This window comes from Microtus oregoni, unplaced genomic scaffold (assembly GCF_018167655.1).
Source record: "Microtus oregoni isolate MIOR12 unplaced genomic scaffold, Mior012 000020F_ref0000438, whole genome shotgun sequence".
NCBI lineage: Eukaryota > Metazoa > Chordata > Mammalia > Rodentia > Cricetidae > Microtus > Microtus oregoni.
This window is the reverse complement of record NW_024543079.1, coordinates 38680394-38706687: the sequence shown is the minus strand read 5'-3', so window position 1 is coordinate 38706687 and position 26294 is coordinate 38680394. Positions and strand designations below refer to the sequence as shown.

General features: G+C 43.0%; 1 protein-coding gene across 1 annotated transcript; it reads left to right on the top strand.

Annotated features, from left to right (window-relative positions):
- The first annotated feature begins 10613 nt into the window (after nucleotides 1-10613).
- LOC121460017 (speedy protein E4-like) lies at nucleotides 10614-15039 on the top strand. The gene is made up of 8 exons (XM_041670110.1): nucleotides 10614-10722; nucleotides 11444-11560; nucleotides 11990-12106; nucleotides 12275-12481; nucleotides 13899-13957; nucleotides 14278-14363; nucleotides 14703-14877; nucleotides 14980-15039. Exons 1-8 carry the CDS (start codon nucleotides 10614-10616, stop codon nucleotides 15037-15039), a joined length of 930 nt encoding a protein of 309 aa, XP_041526044.1.
- The last annotated feature ends 11255 nt before the right edge of the window (nucleotides 15040-26294 follow it).

Genomic DNA, 26294 nt, shown 5'->3' with positions numbered 1-26294 from the left:
CTTCAAGAAATAAGGCTTCCCCACACAATTGGCTTTAATTAATATCAGCGGTCCTAAGAAAATGGACCTCATCTGCTAAAGAAATACTTTTTGTGTGAAGAAGTAATAATTTTAGAACAACAGGGAAAAGCAAAAAGATTTGAGGCTTCCCAAGATCAAATTATTGTCAAGGGACATTGCTCTGATCCTCAGGACCAGGCTCTCTACAACGAACATACCGTGTCCCTATGTAGCACGACAGCTTTAAATGCTTGGCACAGGATTCAAACATCAGGAAAGAGGAGTGAATCACATAGCAGGGTTGAACAGGGACAGAGACAACCCTTTAGTGACTTTTTACAAAGATTAAGGCTGTACAAGTAGGAGCTACAGATCCAGAAGCTAGATGTGTGCTTATTAGATCTCTGGCTTTTGAAAATGCCAATGTAGAATGCAGAAGAAACTTGGGTCTTTAAAGGTTAGATCAGCACCAATTGATGAATGGATCCTGAATACGATGAACACTGAGACATTTGACTATAATACGGAGGCTTGGGTAGGAGAAGCAATTTCTAAAGGGATGAGGAGACATCATGCCAAGTGTTTTCATTGTGGTAGAATAGGACATCTGAAAAGGGACTGTAGACAAAGAATTCCTGAGAATAATGTCTCCTCTGGGAATGGCAAGAATAGGCAGTCTCTGTCTTCTGGAATATGTAGGAGTTGTGGCAAAGGCTGACATCGGTCCAGTGAATGTAAATTGAAAAGACAGAAAAGGCAACCTGATACCATAGGAAAACTCCTTGGAGGGCAACTCACAGGCCCCAATGTCAAATATGGTCTAGTCATTTCCTATCACTGTGGAGAGCATGTCACACCAGGAAAAATTTAAGAAGTCCAGGGCCTATTGTAAAAACAAACAAACAAAAAAAAAACCATACTTTTCTGGATGATGGAACACACATGAAGGAGGAATCAAAAACTTCAGTACGACATAGAAAATATATTATTTGGCAGACTGCTATAAATGATCACAGATCAAAGCTAAGAGTATATTCCTTGGGTGTGTTTCTTTCATAGACAAGAGAGTAAGTTCTGGTGGAATGGTGGGAATGGTGTGATGTCATCCGTGTCTTCAGAATGTTTGAGCTCACTTAGCTACAGCCAGTGCTCTCCTCACAGTTGTGAGACTGAGCTCTGGAAAGCTCTGGGAAAGCCTTGAGGAGCTAGATCTTGAGGGAGCTGAGCAGGTGCTCACACGGTGAGTGTCAACCAATGCCAAGCTAGACTGAATGTCAGGGTTCAACTCCATCCCTTCAGAGAGAATGGGAGGTGTGTCAAGATGCCCTGGGAGTCTCCAGAAGGACAACTGGTGATAGGATGGAATGGAAACGGGTTTTAGAGCAGGGACAACAGAGACATAATGTGAACAAAAGGGAGGATAAAGTGAAAGCGGGGGTGGGGATGGGGGAGTCTGGTCTACCAATGACAGTCCTTGATAAAGAGCCATAAGGAAGATGATGCAAAGTGATTCCGAAGGGTTAAAAACAATGTTGATAGCCAAGCATGGTGGTACACACCTTTAATCCCAGGACTAGGGAGGCAGAGGCTAGAGGGTCTCTGTGAGTTCAAGGCCAACCTGGTCTACAAACCTAGTTTCAGGACAGCCAGGGCTGTTACACAGAGAAACCTTGTCTCTGAAAAAAAAAAAAAAAGCAAGGTTGAGAAAGCAGCTGGCAGTTACACACCACACCCCAGAATGAGTAGGATGCACATCTGGATTGCAAAGGAAAGAACCCAGGTTCAGAACTCCACCAGAGCACCAGAGACTGTAAAGGACACAGGGAGAGAAGAGTCTCTCCATCTCAACTCCTGGGAATCAGGAGGGTAGCTAGGCATTAAAGAAGAAACCAGCTGACCTTGCTTTTTGGTGGGAGACACAGAAAGAGAAAAACGTCTCTTCCTTTGGCACAGGACCAAAAGGAAGTTCAAGGTCTAGTTCCTGCCCTTCCTTGCTGGTGCATCTTCTCTATTCAAATTGTTGGCTTCTCTGTGGCTAATATCAGCTATCACTGGTCCCTCCCCCTGATCAAGGTAAAGTTTATTAACAGTCTGGACTGTCACAATAATATCAAAATATTGCACATTTTCCCCCTTTTGTCTAAATAAAAAGGAAAGGTTTTTGAACTATAACATAGTAAAACTATATACAATAATTACTATTATCAGGGAAGAATTATATTTACAATATCAAGTCCATTTGTATATGGCAATTTCAGAGAAATGGCTCCATTATCTATCATGTGTTTTGAGTCTATAGTTTTACACCTAAACTATATTGTATCATAATGTGTACTATCATCCTAAATCTATATTTTAGACCTAAACACATCTTTTTAGATAAACAACTTAAGTTTTTATGTTTTGCAACCTTATAAAATTTACATCTCTTCTGTAAGCTTTTTTTTTCTAAATTTTTAACCAGAAAAACTATAACTATAACTATCTAGTCTTCAACCCCATCAAAGAACTGAGATGATATATTACCTGAGTAAACAGGAAGTGCAGAGCAAGTAATATCCAAAAACTACAGAAATGACAGAAACAGTTGGCTGTCTGAACACTCACCCTAGGTTCCTCAGTAATACTGGAACATCTATCTTCAGCCTACAAGCCTAGAATATCTGACAGAATTTTTTTATAAAACAGGAATTTTGAAGGAATGTTCTACCTTGTCTTCACAAAGTTCAGCAGTCATTTTCTTTTGTATCCTCCTTGTCCGATTTGGATATCATAGCGTCAGTGGTCGAGGCAATTTGTCCTAATTTGTCACAATGAAACCAAACTCCGTATGAAGATTCTTCTATACCCATCATCCTTTCTTGAAGTAAACTGGAGCTGCTAGAAGCAGCCATGTCTCACTGTTATGAAAAGCCTTAGGTTATTAAAACATCTTAAATGCCACATTCTGTAAGTCTCTGAAGGGGTTTCAGATCATCTATCCAATATGTGAACAAATGTGTGTGTGTGTATTAACTGTTTGACCTTGAAAACAGAAACCTCAAGTTTAATTTTTATAGATGACTAACTACTAATTACTAATTTCTTAATTGTTCAAAATACTTTGTAATAATAGCTTTTAAGAAATACCATTTTACACTATATTTTGAAATGAGTTGCATATGTACAATACCCTAACCAAGAGTAAAATATATACAGCATGTTATTTTTTAAAAAAAAACTTAACTTTGTATCATCAGTCAAAAATCTATGCCAAAATAAAATATTTAAAATAAATAGTTTAAGATTAAAGCTATTTAGTTTAGAAGAATATTAAAGAAACTACTCTTTTATCCCATCATTTCTATATCCCCCTTTTTAACCTTTTTAGAAAAAGATCCCTGAATCTGACCACCTTTGTTTAGTTTCCTCCCTGACCATAACCATAAGAACTTGGAAGTAACCCCCCTAAACAATGACAAACATCCATCAAACGAGTAGAAATCACACAACCCATCTCTTCGGAATGTGCGCTTTGTGTTCTCTAGACTGCTTCCTATTCTTTGGGGTCCATAGCATCTCTAGGGGACCCTGAGAAAATTGAGATAATAATCAAGAGCTTCCTGACAGATCTAGCTGTGTTATTTTTTGTTTAATCTCTGTGTGATGCAAAAGGGTAGAACTCATCTCAAGTATAGGCTTTCAAGTTGCTCTGAATGTAGAATTCTGAGGAAACTTCAACAGAGACATTCTGAGAGGCTAGATCATATTGGCTAGTTGTCTTCATTGGTGTCTAGACCACTTTTTTGATAAGACACAAACTTTTAAAGGTAACAACATCTGAAGAAAACTGAGTCATTAAGGTCTGGTCAAATACTGACTTGTGTCTTCAACATCTGTGTACCTTCCAATGTTCCTGGAAAACAACCCTGGGTAGCAGGGATTTCCCTCGCATGTCAGGAGGAATCATTCCTTCTCAAGATTTCTCCCTTCTGTGGTAACCTAACAGTCCCTGTGCATCACTGTGAATTCTGGGTGTCTATACACTGATTTGCTCACAAAGAAACCCGACACTGAAGATTTTATATTCTAGACACACTGTTGCACCATGAAGAGTTTACCTGCTGGATGGTAGAGTGAGAAACAAAGAGAGAAAGAGGGAAGAGAATTAGAACGATGAGGATAAGAAGTGCCGGTCAGAGAGGGGAGGACATTACAGTCACTGCATATGGGGTGGGCAGGAATGACCTCACTACAGATGTGGTCCTGACTCAGGCCTACTCACAGCCCTTGTAAGTTACCCCTGCCAACACCACTGTGCCTACCACAAGGAAATCTGAGAATGCTCGGTCACATGGGTGTGACTGAGAACCGGGAGCCACAGAAGCACAACTCTTCATGGCAGGACCATTGCACCCCAAGAGCCTGCCATGGAACAGCTGTCCCTCAGAGTCAACTCCACGGACAGAAACTGAAAATGCTTCGACATTCCCTAAAAAGGGAAATAACTGAGCTCCATAAATACATCTGAATGATAATAAACTAAACTTAATAAGGTGCTATACAAAAGCCACAGGTCAGCAAGTTATGTCCAACTAAGACATTATGAATTCCGATGCAGACACTCTGCCACATATGTTGGTGATATTCACAAAGCTGCTGTGGAGTAGCCAAGCAACTGGCTTGTTTATAGGACACACAGAAAAAATTCCCGCCTATTTAACATGAAAGATGGTAACATTTTTATAACTTTAATATGTCTGCCTAATCACATAGGTGTGCCCTCTGCAGGGGTCCTACACTGTCCACAGATGTCTACTCTGCAACTGGGCGGCAAAGGTGCTACATTGCTACACTGCCCCAATAGGAGCACTCTGAGTCACTCTATACATGTCCACAGGCCCCCTGAGGGCCTGACAATTTCTCATGGACCTTTGCAGGTAACAAATAAGCAAGCCAGTCAGTCCTCCCACAGACACCAGGGTACCTGGATAAGGAAATGAGATTGTGTTGTGTTGGTACAGGAACCAAGGATTCATAAATTTATATTCAATGCCAACATGGTTTTACAGTTACATCCCAGGACAACAGAACAAGCAGAGCACATTTTTCTTCCTTCCCTTTCTCCTGTCTACAGATCTCTTCTACCTTTCAAAAGAAACATTCATTCTTGGCCTTTCACACAGTTTGATGGTGCAGAAAGGGATGAAGCCTGGTTACAACACGGCTGTGTTCTGCGTGCTGGGTCAACATCCAGTCAGACAGCAGGCCCATCTATAGAAGAGCACAGTAATGATGATATATTTTAGTCTTTATGGATGCTCACTGAAGGAAACATCCATTAACTGAAGAATTCTCTGTCCTCATTGCAATCTGCAGAGACATCTCAATTGGCACATGGTCCCTAGAAAGCCACACTCCCATAGCAATGGTCCTACTTCCATGTGCCAATAGTTTCCTCTGCCAATGGTCCTCGTGATTTGACAATGGTCCTATCCGTTGTCTTCTCTGTGTCAAAGGTACTTACTACATGTGTCAGTGGTCCTTTCTCTGAATGCCAACAGTCCATCTCCTTCCCTGTGTCAATAGAACTACTCAGTGTATACAATTAATCCTGCCTGCATAATGAAACAGGTTCAGGGCCAAGAAGAAAGACTGGAAAAATTACACAGCTGACGAAGGATTTGTATCTAGATTACAAAAACTGCACTTAGGGGCTGGGAGATGTATTTGTGGACAAAGTACGTGCTCCATGAGCACGAGAAGAAGAGTTTGGCTCTCCAGCACTCATTTAAGAAGCAAGGCTCTACTCTCCCTCATATTGACAATAAAAACCTTCCCCTCAACCATAGCTTGGAGCAGCCAAGTCCTCATTTTATACACAGACGAATTAATGATTACCAGAGATGTCAGGAAAATAGAAACCTTTAAGAGAGAACCATGTTCAATGCAATGCCCGTCAAAATCCCAGCAAAATTCTTCACAGACCGCCAAAGAACAGTACCCATATCTATCACCATGCACAAAACTCAAGTCCAAATGGATCAAAGACCTCAACAATAAAACCAGCCACACTGAACCTTATAGAAGAGAAAGTGGGAAGTATACTTGAATGCATTGGCACAGAAGATCACTTCCTAAATATAACCCCAGCAGCACAGACACTGAGAGAAAAAATTAATAAATGGGACCTCCTGAAACTGAAAAGCTTCTGTGAAGCAAAGGACATGGTCAACAAGACAAAACGACAGCCTACAGAATGGGAAAAATCTTTACTAATGCCACATCAAACAGTGGTCTGATCTCCAAAATATACAAAGAACTCAAGAAATTGGTCACCAAAAGAACACATAATCCAATAAAAAAAAAAATGGAGAACAGACCTATACAGAGAACTCTCAACAGAGGAATCTAAAATGGCTGAAAGAAACTTAAGGAAATGTTCAACATCTTTAGTCATCAGAGAAATGCAAATCAAAACAACTCTGAGATTCTATCTTACACCAGTAAGAATAGCCAAGATCAAAAACACTTATGACAACTTATGCTGGAGAGGTTGTGGGGAAAAGGGAACACTTCTGCATTGCTGGTGGGAATGCAAGCTGGTACAGTTCTTTTTGATGTCAGCGTGGTGATTTCTCAGAAAATTAGGAAACCACCTTCCTCAAGCCCCAGTAATACCACTTTTGGGTATATATCCAAAAGATACTCAATCGTACCACAAGGACATGTGCTCAACTATGTGTGTAGCAGCATTGTTTGTCATACAATAGGAACCTGGGAACAACCTAAATGCCCCTTGACCGAAGAATGAATAAGGAAAATGTGGTACATTTACACAATGGGGTACTACACAGCAGAAAAAAATCTTGAATTTTGCAGGAAAATGGATGCAGCTAGAAAACATTATTTTGAGTGAAGTAACCCAGACACAGAAAGACAATTATCACATGTACTCACTCAAAGGTGGGTTTTAAACATAAAGCAAAGAAAACCAGCCTACAATCCACAATCCCACAGAACTTAGACAACAATGAGGACACTAAGAGAGACTTACATAGATCTAATCAACATAGGAAGTAGAAAAAGACAAGATCTCCTGAGTAAATTGGGAACATGGGGACCTTGGAGGAGGGTTGAAGGAAAGAGGGGAGAGGCAGGGAGGGAAGAAGAGAAAAAATGTAGAGCTCAATAAAAATCAATAAAAAAAGAAGAAAGCAAAATCAGGTTTGATCAAGGAAGACCCCCTGGGGAAATCTCCAATAGGAGCCCAGATGTCTGAGTTCTACATCCAGAACAGGTTCAAGACTGCTGCCTGAGATGATCAAGCCTCCCAGGATACTCCAATCATGACTTGCTAATAATTATAATTTTTTTTAGGTCCCCATAAGATTATCAGTGCCCCCAATCAACAAGAAGTAGCCTGAAAGACTATGCCCACATTCCCAAAAAGTAAGACTATGTTTATTTTCCTCTGTTTAGAGTGTTGGTTACAAGTTTTTATGGATAATGGTCAGGAGAAAAGCTAAACAAAAGATATTGGATTCAGTGTTCTTGTTTTTTTTTTTAAAAAAAAAGTGGGGGAAATGCTGTGAGACAATGGTCTTTTATCCTGTTACTTGTATAATTTTTAATAAAATGCCAATTGACCGGTAGCCAGACAGGAAGTAGAGGAGGGGCAATGAGAATTCAGGGAAGAGGGAAGTTTAATTCTACAGTAGTGATCCAGACTCAGAGGAAGCAAGAAGTGACTGCCTTGCTGAATAAAGTACCGAGCTACATGCCTAAAATAGACAATAATAATGGGCTAATATAAGAGTTAAGAAGAAGCCTGAGCTAATGGAGCATGCAGTTTATAATTACAAAAAGGAGAGAGAGAGAGAACCATGATGGTTCCTTGTAAAATATTCAACATGGAGGGAGTCTTAATATTAATTAGGTTAATAGCTCAGGCTTGTAACTATCTAACTCTTACATCTAAATTGACCCATATTTCTTTTTTTTTTTTTTTTTGATTTTTCGAGACAGGGTTTCTCCATAGCTTTTGGTTCCTGTCCTGGAACTAGCTCTTGTAGACCAGGCTGGCCTCGAACTCACAGAGATCCGCCTGCCTCTGCCTCCCGAGTTGACCCATATTTCTTATCTGTGCTATGCCTTGTGGATTGGTATCTAGTCTCAGTACACCATGTCCATCTTGCTTCTCTCTGAATCTGCTGGGAACTCCTGAATCCACCCTTCTTCCTCCCAGCAGTCTCAGTTTGGCTCTCCTGCCTAACCTTGTCCTGTTCAGGTATTGGCCAGTCATCTTCATTATTTAACCAATCAGAGTCATACATATTCATGGTGTATAGAAGGATTATTAGACAGTGTTTCACCATTATTGTCTAAGGTGGGTTTTAACCTTAACATGGTAAAACTATATATAACAAAACAGTTATTAAGTAGGAACAACAGTTACAATAGACAATTCATTTGCACTTGGCAAAATTAGAGAAAATTATCTTATCTTTGTGGCTTTAAACATTTATACCTAATTTAACTTTTATTATAACTACAGAAAACTTTAACTATGGCTTTTTAGTCTTCAACTCTGCCAAAGACCCAGAATGGTGAACTCTTGCCTAACACAGGGATATTTGGCAGCATGGACAGTCATCCTATGTTCTTCTAAAAAGTTGAAACATCCAACTTTGGCCTACAGGTCTAGCATATCTGACAGACATTTCTGAGAAGGAATAAATTTGAAAGGATTGTCTTACCTTGTCTTGGCAAAGTTTGGCAGGTGCCTTGTTTTCTGTCCTACTGGTCCAGTTTGGGAAGTATACTATCAGGAATTGAGGCAAGGGCAATTTCTTTGCCCAAGTGCCTAGATTTTGCCATGAAGAAAACAAACTCCATGTGGAATTTCAATGTCCATCATCATCTCTGAAATAGATTGGTACTGCCAGAAACAGACATGTATCACTGTCATGAAAAGCTGTCAGTTACAAAACATATTAAATACCATATTCTGTAAGTCATTGAAGATCAACTATTTATCTAAATATATCTGTATATGACATTGAAAATATACAAAATATGACTTTAAGTCTGACTATTATAGAAGACTATTAATCTGTATTTTTAAGTAAACATTAATTTTAAATGAGTTACATAGCACAATACACCAAACAACAATAGAAATATACATATACTACAGGAAAAGATAACTTTAAACTTGTATCAATACACCAAAATCTAAGGAAAAAGGAGAAGTCTATAAAGATGATAGCAGTGGGAAAAGAGAATAATATTTCAGTGTCCAGAGGACACACCAGTCCTATACTCAGGATGTCCATGGACTGTTCCTTGGGTATGTTTCTTTAATAGATCAGAGAATAAGTTCTGGTGGACTGGTGTGATGTCATCAGTGTCTGCAGAATGTTTGAGCTCACTTGGCAACAGCCAGTGCTCTCCTTACAGTTGTGAGACTGAGATCTGGGTAAGCTCTGAGAAAGCCTTTAGGGTCAAAAGCTTGAGAGAGTAGAGCAGGTGCTCACACAGGTGAGTGTCACCCAATGCTAAGCTAGACTGAATGTCAGGGCTCAACTCCTTCCTTCAGAGAGTCTTAGAGCTGTGTCAGAGATTCCCCTGGGAGTCTCCAGAAGGACAACAGGAGATATGATGAGAATGGAAACAGGTTTTAGATTAAGGGAAACAGAGAACAGGGAGTAATGTAAACAAGGGGAGATGAATAAAAACAGGGAGGATGTTCAAGAAGAATCTTGTCCACCAATGACTGCTGATAAGACACAGCCATAAGGAAGATGATGTAGGGCACAGGATCTACATGTTTAGGGAGATTTAACTGCCTATGAATTTATAGTGGTTCATAAATATATGGAAAGAGGGATGACAAAGGAAACAGGTGTGTGAAGTCATCCAGCCTGAGCCTACTGGAACATGAAGAAGTAGCAATTCTTTCCATTGAAAAATCTACAGTGGCAAACCCAGAGACAATGACACACACTAGGCAAGTCCAGAAATTACCTTCTGATGTATAAGACAGTCAAGTGGTGAAATGTCCTTACCTCACAGATTACAAAGACTAAGTAGGAACTTCTTTATGTAGTGATTAAATTCTAATTTCTTAAGGAATAAATAATTATGGGTTATAGTTCTATGGTAGAGAACTTCCCTAGCATGTGTGAAACCCTTATGTACAAATCTCATCACCACAAAAGAAAAATCTTCTACCATTAACCATGTAACCACTATTACAACTTTTTTTATTATTTTGTTTTAGAAAAAGGATACACAGAAACAGCCTGGGGTTGGAATCAGGATAGGCCCCTATCTTGCTCAGGAAAGCAAAGAAGACAGGATTCCTGTATATCTACAACAGTCGCCTCAGGCACCACACTGAAGCGTCATAACACAATGAAAGGTCAAAAGAAAAAAGGACATGGGAAAGCGAAAACAGGTGTGTATGATCCTTGGTGCTGGAAGCCTGGTCCCCAAATGAATGAAGGATGAATCAGCATGGCCATGACACCTAGCCCCACCCTCTTCTCCAGCCTGAGTCAAGCTCTACAGGGGCACGACAATGGTGTCCTGGTGAGGAAGAGGGAACTTCTTATTTACTTTTTATAGCTATGTCATACAGAAGATCAGAGATGTCAACTCTATCCACAAATGAGTCCTGCAAACAAAATGACACAAGGAAAGACGTGCAAGATGATAGTATTTGCTCGGCAAAAAAAGGTACACAGGAACTCTTTCTAAGCCACCTTTGTAGATTAGTGCATATGGAAGTTAGGGGACAAACCTCTTAGATATTTTCAGATGTTACATGCAAATTCCACAATGTATGTGGGAAGGGAAGAGCCCAGCGCTGGCAAAGCAGGCCTGGTTCATGTGCGGGTCTTCTCTTCCTGCAGCTCTACAAGCCAGCAGCATGAGGACTTCCATGGATGGCTCTGCAGGGGATGCCCCTGACCAGAACTTCAAAAAGAACAATGGACAAAGAAAAAGAAAACTGGAGAATGTCATGACCAGTATGTGCCTACATGCCCCTTGACATTTGTGTCCCAGCATGAGTGAAACAGCTTGCCCTTCATGCAGAATTTCTCCATCTTCCCAAACTGTTCAAAATCAAGTTTTGCAGGGCCATAACAAAGATGTCCTCATGAGCCAGGACATCACTTCCTTGGTCACTGTTGTAGCTATGGCAGATAAATGATCAACAAGTTCATCTGTCTCCACAGGGGTGGCCTCCAGGCAGAAGGATCCAGAGAAAGAGGCAGCAGAGAGAATGTGGTGCTTGGCAAAAAAGAGCACATAGTAACTCAATTTCTAGTCTCCACTGTAGATACACAAGGGCCATCCTCCCAGATTTCTTCAGATGTCACATGGAATGAGAAGAGAACTCTGCCATGTCCAGGTTGTCCCTCTTGTGGTCACATGAGGTCTCCTCTTCCTGCAGATCCAGAAGACGACATCATTATTATCTCTAGCGATGACTCTCCAGGGGATGGCCCTGAGCAGAGATCTAAGAACAACAGTGGACAAAGAAAAAGGAAACTGGAGAATGTCATGACTGGTATGTGTCTGCATACCCGTTGGCATTCATGTCCCAGTATGAATGATACAGCATGGCCACTATGCAGAGTCCCTCCATCTACACAAGCTGTCCTAAATCCACTTGTACAGGGCCATAGCAAGGGGTGTTCTGGTGAACCTGGACATGATTTTCTTGGTCACCTTTGTAGCTATGGTAGATAAAGATCAACAAATTCTTCTTCTGATAGGGGTTTCTCATAGAATGATCCAGAAAAAGAGGCACCAGAGATCATCTAGGGCTTGGCAAAAAAATAGTACATAGTAACTCAATTTCTAGTTTCCTTTGTGGATGAGTGAAGGCCATTCCTCTCAGACTTCTTCAATGTCACATGGAATTGTGAGAAGGGAAAAACTCTGCCATGTCCAGGTTGTCCCTCTTATAGTCATGTGAGGTCTCCTCTTCCTGCAGATCCAGAAGACGACATCATTATTATCTCCAGCGATGACTCTCCAGGGGATGGCCCTGAGCAGCAGGCCAAGAGCAAGAGAGTCCAGAAGACAAAATCACAGGCAGATGTCAAAGCAGGTATGTGCCCATCTTCCCTGGACACTGTGGTCTCTGTTTGAAGAGCCAGTTGCAGCTGAGGGACTACTTGTCACTCAGTCCTCAAAAAGAGGCCAATTCCGCGTAATGGTCAGGAAGTGACCAGGGTTCTCACTGTCCATCCACACTGAGAAGGTTCTGTGCCCACAGCTACCCAGGAAAGCAGACTGCAGGCCTCAGGCATATCCACCTCTGAGGCCACCCCCAGAGCTGCCTCAGAGCTGAAGTTCGCCAGGAGGAAAAAGAAGAGGAGCATATGGACTGTGGACCATATCGAGGGAACAAAGCTCACAGTAAAGAAGAAGAGAAGACCCAGTTACCGGCCTGAGGATCTTAAAGCCTTCTACCGAATTCTGGGTGGGTTCTCTGAACTCAGAATTGGATACTTAGGGCCAATTCTCAAATTGAGAATAGGGTGTAGGGAGCTGTACTTAAAACCTCCCCAGAATGCTCATGGGTCTCCAGGTAACACAGATGAAGGCCCCCTTGTTTTTTGGAGCTTTCTCCTTTCTCTGACAAGTCCTTCGAGAGAAGAAACCAGGCTCATATGAGGGTACTGAAGTAATGGTGCTTCTCTACTCATAGACCAAATCCAACAGTCAAGACGGTAGAGACTGGAGAATGAGGAAATGTCACTCAACCCTGCTTTGGTCATTCACTAGCAGGGAGACACAAAAACAAAACAAAAAAACTAAACATTTACAAAATAAATTTGCTCTTAGTGCTTGACAGCTTCACAGGAAAGGATCTGAAGGCCATGGCACCTAGAGGTGGGACAGCAAAAAGACAGGAGATCTCTATGGCACTAGTAAGGCACAGAAGTCTCTCTAGGTGGTATCAGGTCATATCTGGGACCAAGTGTGGCAGATTGTGAACAACACCCAGGTGCTCTACCCAGTACAGCCTCTACCAGTCATGGGCAGTTGTTTACTTTGTGTCAATGGAGTAAACAGACGATGGACGTTCAGTTCCCCCGTCTCATCAGCTGTGATTCTGTGTCCAGGGCCTACATGTGGCTGTGGGCTGCCATACTGGATGGTAGAGGACAGAATGTGTTAACACTTTGAGCACTCTCTCAGACAGCGCCCTCTGGGGGTCAGGGACATTGCAGAGGACCCATTCTGTGCTCGTGTTATTTGCCTGGCAGCTGGTAAAGCACACACAGGACCTCCACCCCACACCAGCAAGTCTACTTAAAAGAATGGTGCCTCAGGAAGGACCTCAAAGACAAATGAATTCCTGCAGAGCAGGGGAATTTGGTCCCTACCTCAGAGGGAGAGGAGACCCATGCTAGAGGGATGTTGGGAGGCTGTAAGCATGGAGCTATGAACTTTCCATCTTTGCCCAAGGAGTCAGTCATCATATAGAGCAGGGGAACTTTGTTCAGTCACAATATGGTAAACGGGAAGATAGTCGGGTAGTGATCTAGGCCACACCTAAGGTTTTGAGTGAAGTAAAATTTAACATTGAGAAACATGTTAAATTCCTTCAGTGAAGAAAAGTATCAAATGCCATCATTGACCAAGCTCAGGAATCAACAACACTAACATCAACACATCCATGTAAAAGCAACATGGATGGGTCAATGACAGGAACAAACTGTGTTCTTGATAGGAAGATTAAGACCTTAAGAGAGGTCCTGCTTCCTCTCGGTATCCATCTCAGGGGGAGAGGTCTGGAGGCCACACATTGCTGACAAAGATCCCCCCACAATCGCATACATGGTCCACCAGATGGGAGATCCAAGTCTCTCTCATGCTTGCTTTCTCTGCAGAGGATCCTGTGGTCCAGAATTTTTTGGCAGCTGACATTTTCTTCAGGGTGACCGACAAGGTATCTGGAACCTCAGATATTCTGCAGTCACTGCCCTCGGGGATACACAGAAAACATAAGACTGGTCTAGGCCAGGATAACCCAGGACTGCTCTCCAGGACAGAGGCAACAGAGACATGCTGCCCATCCCTATTATAATTCCCCAACTTCCTTCCTGGTTTTCCAATTAGCTCACATCCACAAAGCAAATGTATTCCACTCCCCCTTTCTGTGTATAATTTGGAGTAAAATGATCAGCTGCACAAGGTGCAGACCCCACTGAGATTTCTTGCCCTCTTGTCTACTACCTGCCTCCCCTCACCCAGTCTCTGTCCACACAGTACCTGCTGTCCATGGTGGTGGAGTACTTTGGCCGACTCGGGCTTCCTGGACATCTCTACAACAGGATCCACTTCTTTCTGGCCCTGTGAGCATCACGAGGGAACCAATTTGTCCTCACCCCCATCAGGACTAAGTGTTACCCTCAGTCACAGAGTTGTTGAGTTTCAAGGGACTACTAGGCCAGGGAGGGAAGAGAGGGTCTTGGCATCAGTAAAGTATTAAGAATGAATAAAGAGAAGGTACCTTTTCCTGGGCTGAAAAGTGAATGGGTCCTGCAGGCATTGTACCAGGATTCCGTGTGATGGTCTAGACCAAGGTCACCCTGCACAGACTGCTTTCCCACCCTATCTCGAGAACTTCATGCTCCCCCACCGGGCTTCCACTGTCACCGTTAGGAATATGCACTTCCCCTTTTCTGTGGCAGCTACATCGCCTGTGACATGGAAGAGGATGACCCCATATCCAAGAGGAGCATCTTTCAATTCCTGCTGGGCACAGACACATGGCAGGACTTATACAAGGACTTCCAAAGGCTACAGGGGGAGTTCCTCCAAGTCATAGATTACCGAGCCTGGGTCACACGACAGGAGTGTGAAGAGGTCTGCCAGGGATCAGCCCGGGGAGTGGGTAGACAGGGTGCTGCCCAGAGAAGAATAAGGATGAGTCCATCCTCCTGGACTCACCTCTCATTTCCCTTTCAGATCCAAAACCAGAATCCACACCACTGGGTCTGGAGCCGGGTGCGACAGAGCGCCCCTTAGGTTCCCAGGCCTGGGGACCGTCAGCAGGTTAGTGGAGGTCCTGGCCAGGGGCTCTACATGCAGGGACTAGCCAGGGTTCCTGAAGCTAATCATATGTGGACCTGAGAAGGAGTTTTCTCTTAGAGGGCAGCATATGTACATGTGAGCACTGCGGAGTTGCAGAAAGAGCTTAAATCCCAATTCTCCAACTGGACTGCATCACAGGACCATGCAAGTCCTGACATAAGGTTCCAATTTGCGCATCCCTTTTTCTTGTGTGTGTGTGTGTGTGTTTTTAATTAGCAGAAAAAAAATTGAACTCACGTTGTCTAGGAAACAACCCCTGTTTGAGCTCAGGTGATATGTGAAAATATATCTAGATGAGAAACACTGGAGTAATCCACTCTGGAGAAGAGACTCTCACTGTGTGGCTCTTGAGAGAGAAAAGATATTCCCACCTCTGCTCTTAGGATTTGTATGTTTAGCTCCCACATGAAGGGAGGGTCACTGAGCTGGGTCCATGACATGATCAGGCCACATTTCCACGGACAAATGAAGTCATGGGATCACTAGTCTCTGTAAACAGTGAGAGTGTTTGGAAGGAAAAGGAGGGAGCAGGCAGGGGATTCCGAGAGCAAGTCCCAACCATGGCACAGCAGAAACAACCCCGTCGGGCATCACCCGCCAATGCGCACCTCATTCAGTTGAAATTTCCTTTTCTATTTGGATTTACTCCAAGTGGGGAGAGAACTCTAGTGAAATGCTTAAGTGTCTCTTCTTCCAGGCATATGGTTGTGCTCATTTAACCCACTAAATACCCTGCCATGCTACAGCCCCATCTGTCCCTGCGGATCAAGAGTGTCAATGTAAAGATGAAATCAGGGACCCTGTATTATAAGATAAACCCAGTTTAGTGGAAGTTTACCTCACCCCCCGCACTTTCCTAGAATGGCAAAGCTCACTACATACACATACAGAAGGGGTCTCGGGATTCCAAATCCAGTAGCAGTAGTCCCGGCTACTCGGGTTTTGTCACTTGGAGCACTGAGAAGTGACATGATCTTCCCTAGTTTTCTCCACTATGAACTTTTGGTATGATGTACAGGGGTTCGCCCCTATCCTAACAACAGGTTTTTTTTCTCTTTTTCTCCTTGTAGCTCCTGCTCACCCCTGCCATTTCCTCCCCTCAACAAGACACAAGAGCTCTTGCCTACGATACAAGTACCTGTAAAATCCCACATTCCACTCCAGGCTCTCCTTATACCTTCAGGATGAAGGACCCAGGAAGAGGATGTGCCCCAGCAGTGTGAAATTGGACACCAACACCGCCAGTGAAGCTCAGGCTTCAGGATGGCAGCCTACAGAGGGCTCTGCCTTGACCATCCTTCCCTGGATCCCATAACCACCTGGAGGGCTCCAAAAACCATTATCTTCAGGGATTGAGGACAGGACGCCACAATATCACACAAAGTTCAAGAGTCCTGGACCAGAGGAGGAAGAACTCAAGCCAGTCCAGGTTCTGAGATGTAGCAGGGGTCCTGGAACAAAGAAATGACTGAAGTCAGAGAATGAGGTCAGGTCTGCCTACTGAGCAAGCCCTGTCCTTGGAAAGCATTGTTATTGACTCTCTAAAATAGTCTACCAGGTTCTGCAATGCCAGCTTATCCCAGAATATGGTGGAAAAATCTGACCAGTTGCTGATGGGAAACACTTTGAGTATAATGATGTGGAGACCTGAGGCCATTATCCAAGTATGATAGGGAGAAGGGCAACCCGTGAAATGCAGGCTGTTGCCATAGGGAAAAAAACCCAGCTTGCAAATGAGGGAGGCAGAAGCAGAAATGGGTGAGGAAGAGGAGGTGAGGGGATGAGGGTCTATGGTCACCCAAACACTGGGAACAAGATGGTGAAAGCTGAGGAACAGGAAAGATGAACAGAGGACAAATAGGGCAGATCCCAGGGTCACAGTGACGCTGACAGACTAGACCACTGCAAGGCAGATAGGACTGAAAACAAGAAAAAGACCACATCAGTTCAGCACACAGCTGACATTATTCATATTTCAGTTATATTGTTTTTGTTACACTATTTTCACTTTTCTTTTTGTTAAAATCGGTTATAATACTTTGAGTATATTTTTGGTTAAAATATTTGTTATATTTATTTCATTATAAAATTTTGTTTATATTTGTTTGGTTATAATATTTTGGTTATATTTGGTGTTTTATAATGTTTTGGTAATATTACTTTGGTTCATCATCTTGCTTATAGTATTTCTAGTACATTTCTACTATGTTTTCTATATTATTTGAGTCATATTTTTGTTTATCATTTTTATAGTATTTTGGATATGTTATTTTGCTTTTATTATTTTTGTTATACTCTTTTGGCTATAATTATATTATTTTTCTAATTTTGTTTATATTACTTTGATGGTAATAGTTTGGTTATTTTGGTTGTAATATTCCAGCTATATTATTGAAATATCATTAATATATTACATATTAAATTATGTTACATACTAAAGTTATACTATTTTCTTTATAAAATTATATTATCACATTTCAGTAATACTGTCTTTGTTATATTATTTTGCTTATAATGTATGGCTTATATTATTTGTGTTAGAATATTATTTGTATTAATAAAAATGAATATTTGCTAGAAGGACTCTGACTGGCTCACAAAGCAAAATTCAGCTCTTGAACATCTGGGAGATACAAAGTGATCCTGAGGGTTAAAAGCAAGGTTGCAGAAGTGGGACTGGCAGGTGTGCACACCAAGAGGAGTAGGATGCACATCTGGATTGCAAAGAAAAGATGCCCAGATTCAGAACTCCACCAGAGACTTAAAAAGCACAGGCACAGAAGATCCTGGGAGTCAGATTTTATTTGTATTTTAATAAATAGAACTTGAAGATCAGAGTGCAGAGCTAAGTCACTAGTAAGTCACACACACTAAGCCATTAGTTAGACACACACATATACACACACACACACACACACACACACACACAAAGCCACATAAGCTACTAGCTAGCTATACGGAACAGGCAGTGGTGTCTACATCTTTAAACTCAGCACTTGGGAGACAGAGGCAGATGGACATCTGTGAGCTCAAGGCCACTCTAGGGTACCTGAGAATGAATCATTCTAAAAGAAAACAGCTCACACCTTTGATCCCAGCACTTAGAATGGCATGCCTTTAATTCTAGCACTAGAGTGGAACATAAGACAGGAGTTTAGTGTAGTGTAAGGTTTGGTGGAGAGCATTGTAGTCTACAGTCACTTTGAGGACAGGATCAGCCCTTTGTTTGTCTGAGCCTTGGTAGAGGTAAGCAGACAAGCCCGCCCCACTCCCTCTCGTGCCACGTTTCTTCCAGACAGGCCTGAGCACTCCCTCCTTTCCCTTCCCCTAGTCTTTACTAATAAAATTCTTAAAGAGGGTTTTGCATTACTTGTTGCCCATTCTCGTGCACGGTAAATAACAGTATGGCTTATCTGAAGACCTGGATGGAGTAGTCTCAGTGAGGCTGGAGCATCTCGGCTAGCAGCTTTGAAGTTGTTCTGGATGTAGAATATGAGGAAACTGCAACAGAGGTATTTTGAGAGGCTGGGTCACTTGGGATACTTGTTTTCATTGGTGTCTGGTCCTTTCTTTTCTTTTTGAAAACACAAACTTTTAAAGGTAACATATATATCTGCATTAGCATAAGTATGGAATGTGTGGTATGCACAAATCAATTAAAGATGATTCTTAGCTCTATGTTTGAGTAGGTAAAAGATTATCTGTCAACTCTATTAGTTTGTTTGGACTGCATAACCAAACTCTAAGATAAATCTCTCTCCCTGCCATATGAAAGAATGGCATGAATAACAAGTCGTGAGGACTCTGTAGCCAACAAGATTTATCGTGCCTCATCCAGTCTCAGAGCTGTTCCCATGCAGAGGGACCAGCCATACATGTCACCTGTCCTGCAGTCTTTCCTGGCTTCCTTCCTCAGGTCTGCAGTCTAAGTCCGCAGGAGGTTTCCCCCAATCAAATCTGATATTCATTTATTTTGAAGGAATGCATAGCTTTTTGTTTCCTGTGGAAGCAAAAGCACAGCCTTCCCTTGAAGCCCATAGCTCAAATTATAGCTATAATTTTAAAACTAAGATTTTTAGACACCACACTGTGGCAGTTTGAGTGTAATTGGCCCCTATAATCTCACAGGGACAGTATTAGGAGGTGTGGCTTTGTTGGAGTGGGTGTGTCCTTGTTGGAAGAAGTGTGTCACTGTAGAGTTGGTCTTTGAGGTTTCCTATGTTTAAAATACTGCCCAGTGTCTCAGTGACTTCCTGTTGCCTGTAAGATGTAGGACTCTCAGCTACTCCTCGAGCACCATGTCTGCCTGTGTGCCACCATGCTCCCTGCCATGATGATAATGTACTGAACCTCTGAAATGGTAAACAGCCAACCCCAATTAAATGTTGCCATGAGGCATCACCATCCCTGACTTCAAGCTCTACTATAGAGCTATAATAATAAAAACAGCATGGTATTGGCATAAAAACAGACAGGTTGATCAACGGATTCTAATAGAAGACCTGATGCAAATCTACACACCTATGAGGACCTGATTTTTGATAGAAGACCTGATGCAAATCTACACACCTATGAGGACCTGATTTTTGACAAGCCAAAATTATACAATGGAAAAAAGAGAGCATTTTCAACAATTGGTGCTGACATAACTGGATGTCAGCAGGTAGAAGAATGCAAATAGGTCCAAGTCTATTGCTCTGTACAAAACTCAAGTCCAAGTGGATAAAAGACCTCAACATAAATCCAGTCACACTGTATCTGATAGAAGAGAAAGTGGGACTTAGCATTGAATAGAACAATTAATAAATGAGACCTCCTGAAACTGAAAAGCTATAAGGCAAAGGACACTGTTAATAAGACAAAATGGCAGCCTACAGAATGAGAAAAGACCTTCATCAATCCCACATCTGGCAGAGGAATTATCTCCAAAATATATAAAGAACCCGAGAAACTAGACATCAAAATACCAAATAATCCAATTTAAAAATGGGGTACAGATTTAAACAGAGAATTCTCAACAGAAGAATCTCAAATGGCTGAGATACACTTTTAAGAACTGTTCAACATCCTTAGCCATCAGGGAAATGCAAATCCAAACAACTCTGAGGTACCATCTTACACCTGTCAGAATGGCTAAAATCAAAAACACTGATGATAAACTGGGTGGTGGTAGGGCACACCTTTAATCCTAGCACTTGGGAGGCAGAGGCAGGCGGATCTCTGCAAGTTTGAGGCCAGCCTGGTCTATAAGAGCCAGTTCCAGGACAGACTCCAAAGCTACAGAGAAACCCTGTCTTGAAAAACCAAAAAAAAAAAAAAAAAAAAAAAAAACCCTGATGACAGCTTATGTTGGAGAGGATGTGGAGTAAGGGGAACACTTCCCCACCTTTGGTGTGGAAACTTGTACAGCCACTTTGGAAATCGGTATGGCAATTTCTCAGAAAATTGACTATGCCTGTTACTGCAACTTTAATTATTATTTCTCCACGAAGCAGGTTAATCATAAAGAAATACCATGGTTAGAATCAAGCTGGGTCCCTTACCTGTTTTGAGAGAAGACAGGATTCTTTTATGCTCACATCAGTTGCCTCAGAGATATCCCCAAAGCATCAGAACCCAGTGAAAAAGAGTCAGAAGAAAGTGTCCATGGAAGGTGTGTCCCTAGTCCTCTTCACCCTTGGTGTCCAGGTGAGCGGAGGGTAGAAAACCATGTGCCCTCTTCCCACGTTCAGCTCTTAAAGTCAAGTTCTAGAGGGCCACTTCAAGAGGTGTCCTGATGAATCACTTTTGTAGTTATGACACAGAGAAGCCCAACAAATTCATCTGTCTCCATAGAGACATTCTGCAGGCAGAATAATACAGAGAAAGCAGAAGCAGAGAGCAGCCTAAGTATGGCAAAGAATGGCATATAGTAAGGCAATCCCTGGCCTTACGTTCTGCAAGTGGCTAAGTGCAGGTGTGTATATGAGAGAATACGGGGAGGGGGGCACACCACTGACCATTCCTTTCACATCCTCAGAATTCACATGCAAATTCCTTAGAAAGTAGGAGCCCACATTGTCGAGCGTGGGGGGTTGCTCCCAAGAGCAACTTCTCTCACTGCAGCTCCACAGGTCAGCTCTGATGATGCTTCTGTAGAGGTTATCCCTGAGAAGAGAACCAGGAGGAAGGGGGGCCGGAGGAAAAACATGTTGGGGAATGTCAAGGAAGGTATCCAGGTATCCGCACTCTATCACCCCAAACTTCCTTGTCCCTGAAGGAAGGCCGGTATAGCTGAGTACTTCTTGTCACCTTGACTTCCTGAGGTAATGTCCAAACTTCAGAGAGGCAGTCAGGAAGCACTTACTTAGAGTTTTGTTTCTGCAGTTTTCTAGGAGAGCAGTCTGCAGGCCTCCAGCGTAACTGCCTCTGAAGTCGCCACTGAGGCAGCTTCTGAGCTAAAGTTCCCTAAGAGGGGGCAAAGAAGAGCATATGGGCTGTGGACTATATTGTGGCCCATATTGGATAAATAAGAAAAGACCCAGTTACCTCTTTAAGGACCACAGAGTCTTCTACTAACTTCTAGGGTGTTCTTTGAGCTGTGGAAATGCATAGGGCTAATTCTCAAAACTGAGAAACCTTCCCCCAGGCTTCAGAACAAACCCAGGGGGTACAGATTCAGGGTCCACTGATTCTATAAGGTGTAAGGCATTTCCTTCATGTTTCAGTGGAGTTCTCAGAACAAAAGAGACTAACAAATTACAGACAGCTACCTCTCCACAGGCAGACCCATTCAATGCTCCCACTAGTCATGGTGTTGAGGGCAGATGGTAAAGGATGAAAAGGTCCCTACTTTTCAAGTCTTCACATAAAACCTGTGCCCCCAGAAAACAACTCAAAAGCAACAGCTTCTATGCAGAGGAAAAACTGTCATTACTTCAGGCAGTGAGATGATACAAGAAAGAAGGGAGGGAGGGATAAATAAAAACTCAGAGAGAAAGTTGGGGTTCATCCTGAAGACCTGAAAAGCAAAGTAGCCATCCACTGGCTCTTACCTCGACATCAGTCATAAATGGCGACCTGCCTCCAGGAATCTCAGAATGAGACTGTGTTTGAGAGCTGTCTCCTCCTGTTTTATAATCCTCTCTAGAGTTGGGATTAAAAGCGTGCACTGCTGGAATGAAAGTCATGCAATACCCAGTATCTATGACAACTAGTATGGCTACTGGGATTAAAGGTGTGTTACCATTACCTGGTCTATAAGGCTGACCAGTGGGGCCATTTTACTCTCAAATCCTCAGGCAAGCTCTATTTATTAAGATACAATTGAAATGCCACTATAAGGGATGCTGTGGGCAGTGGGCTATGAACTCTCCATCCCTGCCAGGATATCTGTACCAGTCATCACGTAATGCATAGGGAGTCAGTCACAACCACAACATGGCCAACTGACAGACTGGTATCACAGAGACATAAGGACAAAAAAACAGGTTCTTTTAATATTTGGGAGGGGTCAAGACAGGGTTTCTCTGTGTAGCTTTGGAGTCTGTCCTGGAACATGCTCTGTAGACCAGAATGGCCTTGAATTCACAGAGATACGTCTGCCTCTGCCTGCCAAGGGCTGAGATTAAAGGCATATACCACCATCACCTGGCTAAATCAGGTTCTTGAGTTGAGGAAATTTTGTTAAGCATTGAGAACCATGGAGAAACAGCTCAAATCCCACCATTGACCATGTTAAAGAATCAACAGCAACAACATTCAACAGGTTACTTTCCAAAATGCAGGTGTCAACGAGAAAAGCCAAGTGCCGTTTGGGATAGTAGAACTGATAGTCTGCTGGAGAAAGGCAGCTGCTTCCCCCAAGAAACAGCTGATAAAGGGGTCTGGGTGCCACTTACCTTTTGCCACTCTTGCCAAAGAATCCATGGAGAGGAAAGCCCACATCTGACCTTTAACCTCCCAGGTGGGAGAATACAGTCTTTCTCATTCTCCTTCCTTTGTAGAACACTGTGTGATCCAGAGCTTCTTGGAAGCTGACATTTTCCTCAAAGCAACCAAAGAAATTTGCAACAGCAGCGAGGATGATGCATCTAAGGACTCTCTCCTAGAGATGGACAGAAAAGGAAATGCTCTGCAATGGATCTGCTCTCACGCAGAGGAAAGAATGGCACACTGCCCATCTTTACTGCCCCTAAACTCCTTCCCAGGCACAAGGCTTCTAGATCCCTCACCCCTCTAAGTGTGAAATTGCTGACATTGCAAAGGGATGGGGAAGGTCCCAGAGGCCCACTGAGATCTTTTGGCCTGTGTCCACTGTCCATTCTCCACCCCTTATGAGCCTTCTATCTGCCCACAGGACCTGCTGTGTGTATGGGTTGAGTACTTTGAGTTGAACTGGGCTGGCTGGATACAATAGGATCGATCCACTTATTCCTAGCCCTGTGAGCATCTCCTAGGGACCAGCTCTCATTCTATCCAAATCCCAACTCTTACAGCTTCCATCACTCTATCATATCATTTTGTGTTTAACATAGAACCTAGAATTGAAATGTTCAAGCCACCAGGTGGTGAGGGGAGAAAGGATCTGAGATCATGGAAGTGCCTTGAAATCACCACTAGCCTCTTATAGACTGGGCTACTTGAAGGAAGGACTTCTGGAAAGAGGACTTCCTTTTTCCTAAGGGTACCAAGTGAGCACATGGACCTAGTGCTGAGAATGCCCTGGAGTCCCTGTAGATTCAGGTCACTCTGATGATACAGCTTGCCCATACCTGGTCTCTTAAATCTCTACTTCCAACAGTGTAACCTCTTTCAACAGCCCTGCCTTAATCTAGAAGTCACGGTTAGGGACATGCACTTCCCCTTCCCTGTGGAAGCTACATCGCCTGTGACATGGAAGAGGATGACCTCCATATCCAAGAGAAGCATCTTTCAATTCTTGCTGAGCAGAGACACATGACACATGGAAAGACTTGTACAAGGGCTTCCAAAGGTTGTAGAAGAAGTTCCTCCAAGTTATAGATTACTGAGTCTTGCTCACTCGACAGGAGTGTGAAGAGGTCTCCCAGGGATCTGCCAGAGGAGTGGGTAGACAGGGTGCTGCCCAGAGAAGAACAAGAATGGGTCCATCCTCCTGGACTCACCTCTCATTTCCCTTTCAGATCCAGAACCAGAACCCACATCACTGGGTCTAGAGCCGGGTGTGACAGAGCGCCCCTTAGGTTCCCAGACCTGGGAGCCACCAGCAGGGTCATGGAGCACTGTGAGTGAGCAGGGTGAGTGGAAGTCCTTGCCAGAGCCTCCATATGCACAGGCTAGCTCTGTCCCTGAGTCCATGGAACTGCACTCAGGGCTGTGCTGTCTCCTATCTTGGCGTTTCCTCTTGGGTTGGAGCATATAGGCATATGAGCACTGCTGAAGTACAGAAAGTGTTTAAATTCCAATTTTCAAACTAGATTGCATTACAGGACCATGCAACCCATGACACAAGGTTTCAATTTGTATGTCCTTTTATTGTGTGTGTGTGTGTGTGTGTGTGTTGTTTTGTTTTTTAACTAGCAGAAGAAACATATTGTCTAGGTAACAATTCCAATTTGAGCTCAGGTGACATTTCAAAATATATCTAGATGAGAAACACTGAAGAAAGACTCTCACTGTGTGGTTCCTGGGAGAGAAAAGAAATTCGAACCTCTGCTCCTAGGTTTTGTATATTTAGTTCCTATATGAAGGGAGGTTCACTGAGCTGGGTCTCTGAAAGACATGATCAGGTCACATTTCCATGGACAAATGAAGTCATGGATTACTAGTTTCTGCAAACAGTGAGAGTGCTGGGAAGGAAAATGAGGGCACAGACAGAGAATTCTGTGAACAAGTCATAACCCTGACATAGCCAGGAACAACATTGTATGGTGTCACACTCCAAAGCACATTTTGCTTGGTTGAAATTTCCTTTTCTGTTTGAATTTACTTCAAGTGGGGAGAGAACGCTAGTGAAATGGTTAAGGGTCTCTTCGTCCGGGCATATGGTTGTGCTAAAATAACCCACTAAATGTCTTCCCCTCCTGCAGGGCATGAAGGTCTATTTTGACCCTGAACAATTAAAGAAAAGGGAGAGAGGAAAAGCAGGAACCTTGTCTTCACAAGTTAGCTAGCTGGCCAAAGATTCACTCCGAGGTTTCTTTGGAGTGTCAAAAACAACCACATTGAGAATGCTTAAATTCCAAATGCTGTAAATCTTTAAATACAAATTCAGAGCTCCTAGAGTTTTGTCTTTCATAGACAGATGAGTGACCACTGATCTCCCCAGTTCTGTTCTTCCATGTAGCCTCTATGCGATGTTTACGAGTTTGTCTTGTGCTTTCTCTTTGTATAGTTCCTAACCCTAGTATCCCCTTCCCTGACCATTGTCTTATCCCTAGGATCCAGGGGTCTGTACAATGGCAGCCACCTACCTCCATCCCATATCAGGATGGAAAGCCCAGTGTGAGCAAGTGGCCCTCAGTGAAGGCATCCCTGTCCTCTGCCTTCAAATGGGTACCAGCCTACAAAGGTCCCTGACCCCTTAGTATCCAGGGCAAAGGTCCCGCAAGGGAGGCAATCCCCTCAGAGACCAGGTATAGGAAGAGGAAGGTTACAGTGGAGATTTTGGGAGTCCTAGACTGCTGAGGAAGAACACGGAGGTAGAAGTCAATTCCACCACTGGGAAGTGGCAAGGAGAACACTAGGAAGAGACAAATGAGATGGGGAGGGGAATGACTCAGGCTGGGAGATGGAGACTTACATAGGGATGAAAAGACACTTTCTGAGTTTCTTGGGGAAGCTGTCTTCTGAGCCTTTCTGCAGTCTACCAGATTATTCAATGAAGGCTTACACCACATGGAGGGCTGTGGAAAATCTGAGATGAAGCCCTGAGGTACTGGCCTTGATACTGTAGAGACGTGAGGCTGAAAACAAAGTAAACAGGAGGGGTGAGCTTATATGCAATCACATGCCCTAATGAATTAACAAGCAGCCATTAGGACCCAGGAGGAGGAAGAGGAGCAAAGAAACAAAAGGTTGGGAGACAAGGAAGAGGAAAGAAGGATTGGAGAAGTAGAGCCATCCTAAGTACAAAGCATCCAACAGGTGTGAAAAAAGCAAAGAAAGCAGATCAAATAGAAACTTAAAATAAGAAAGTAAATACCACACATGTACCACACAGCAGACAA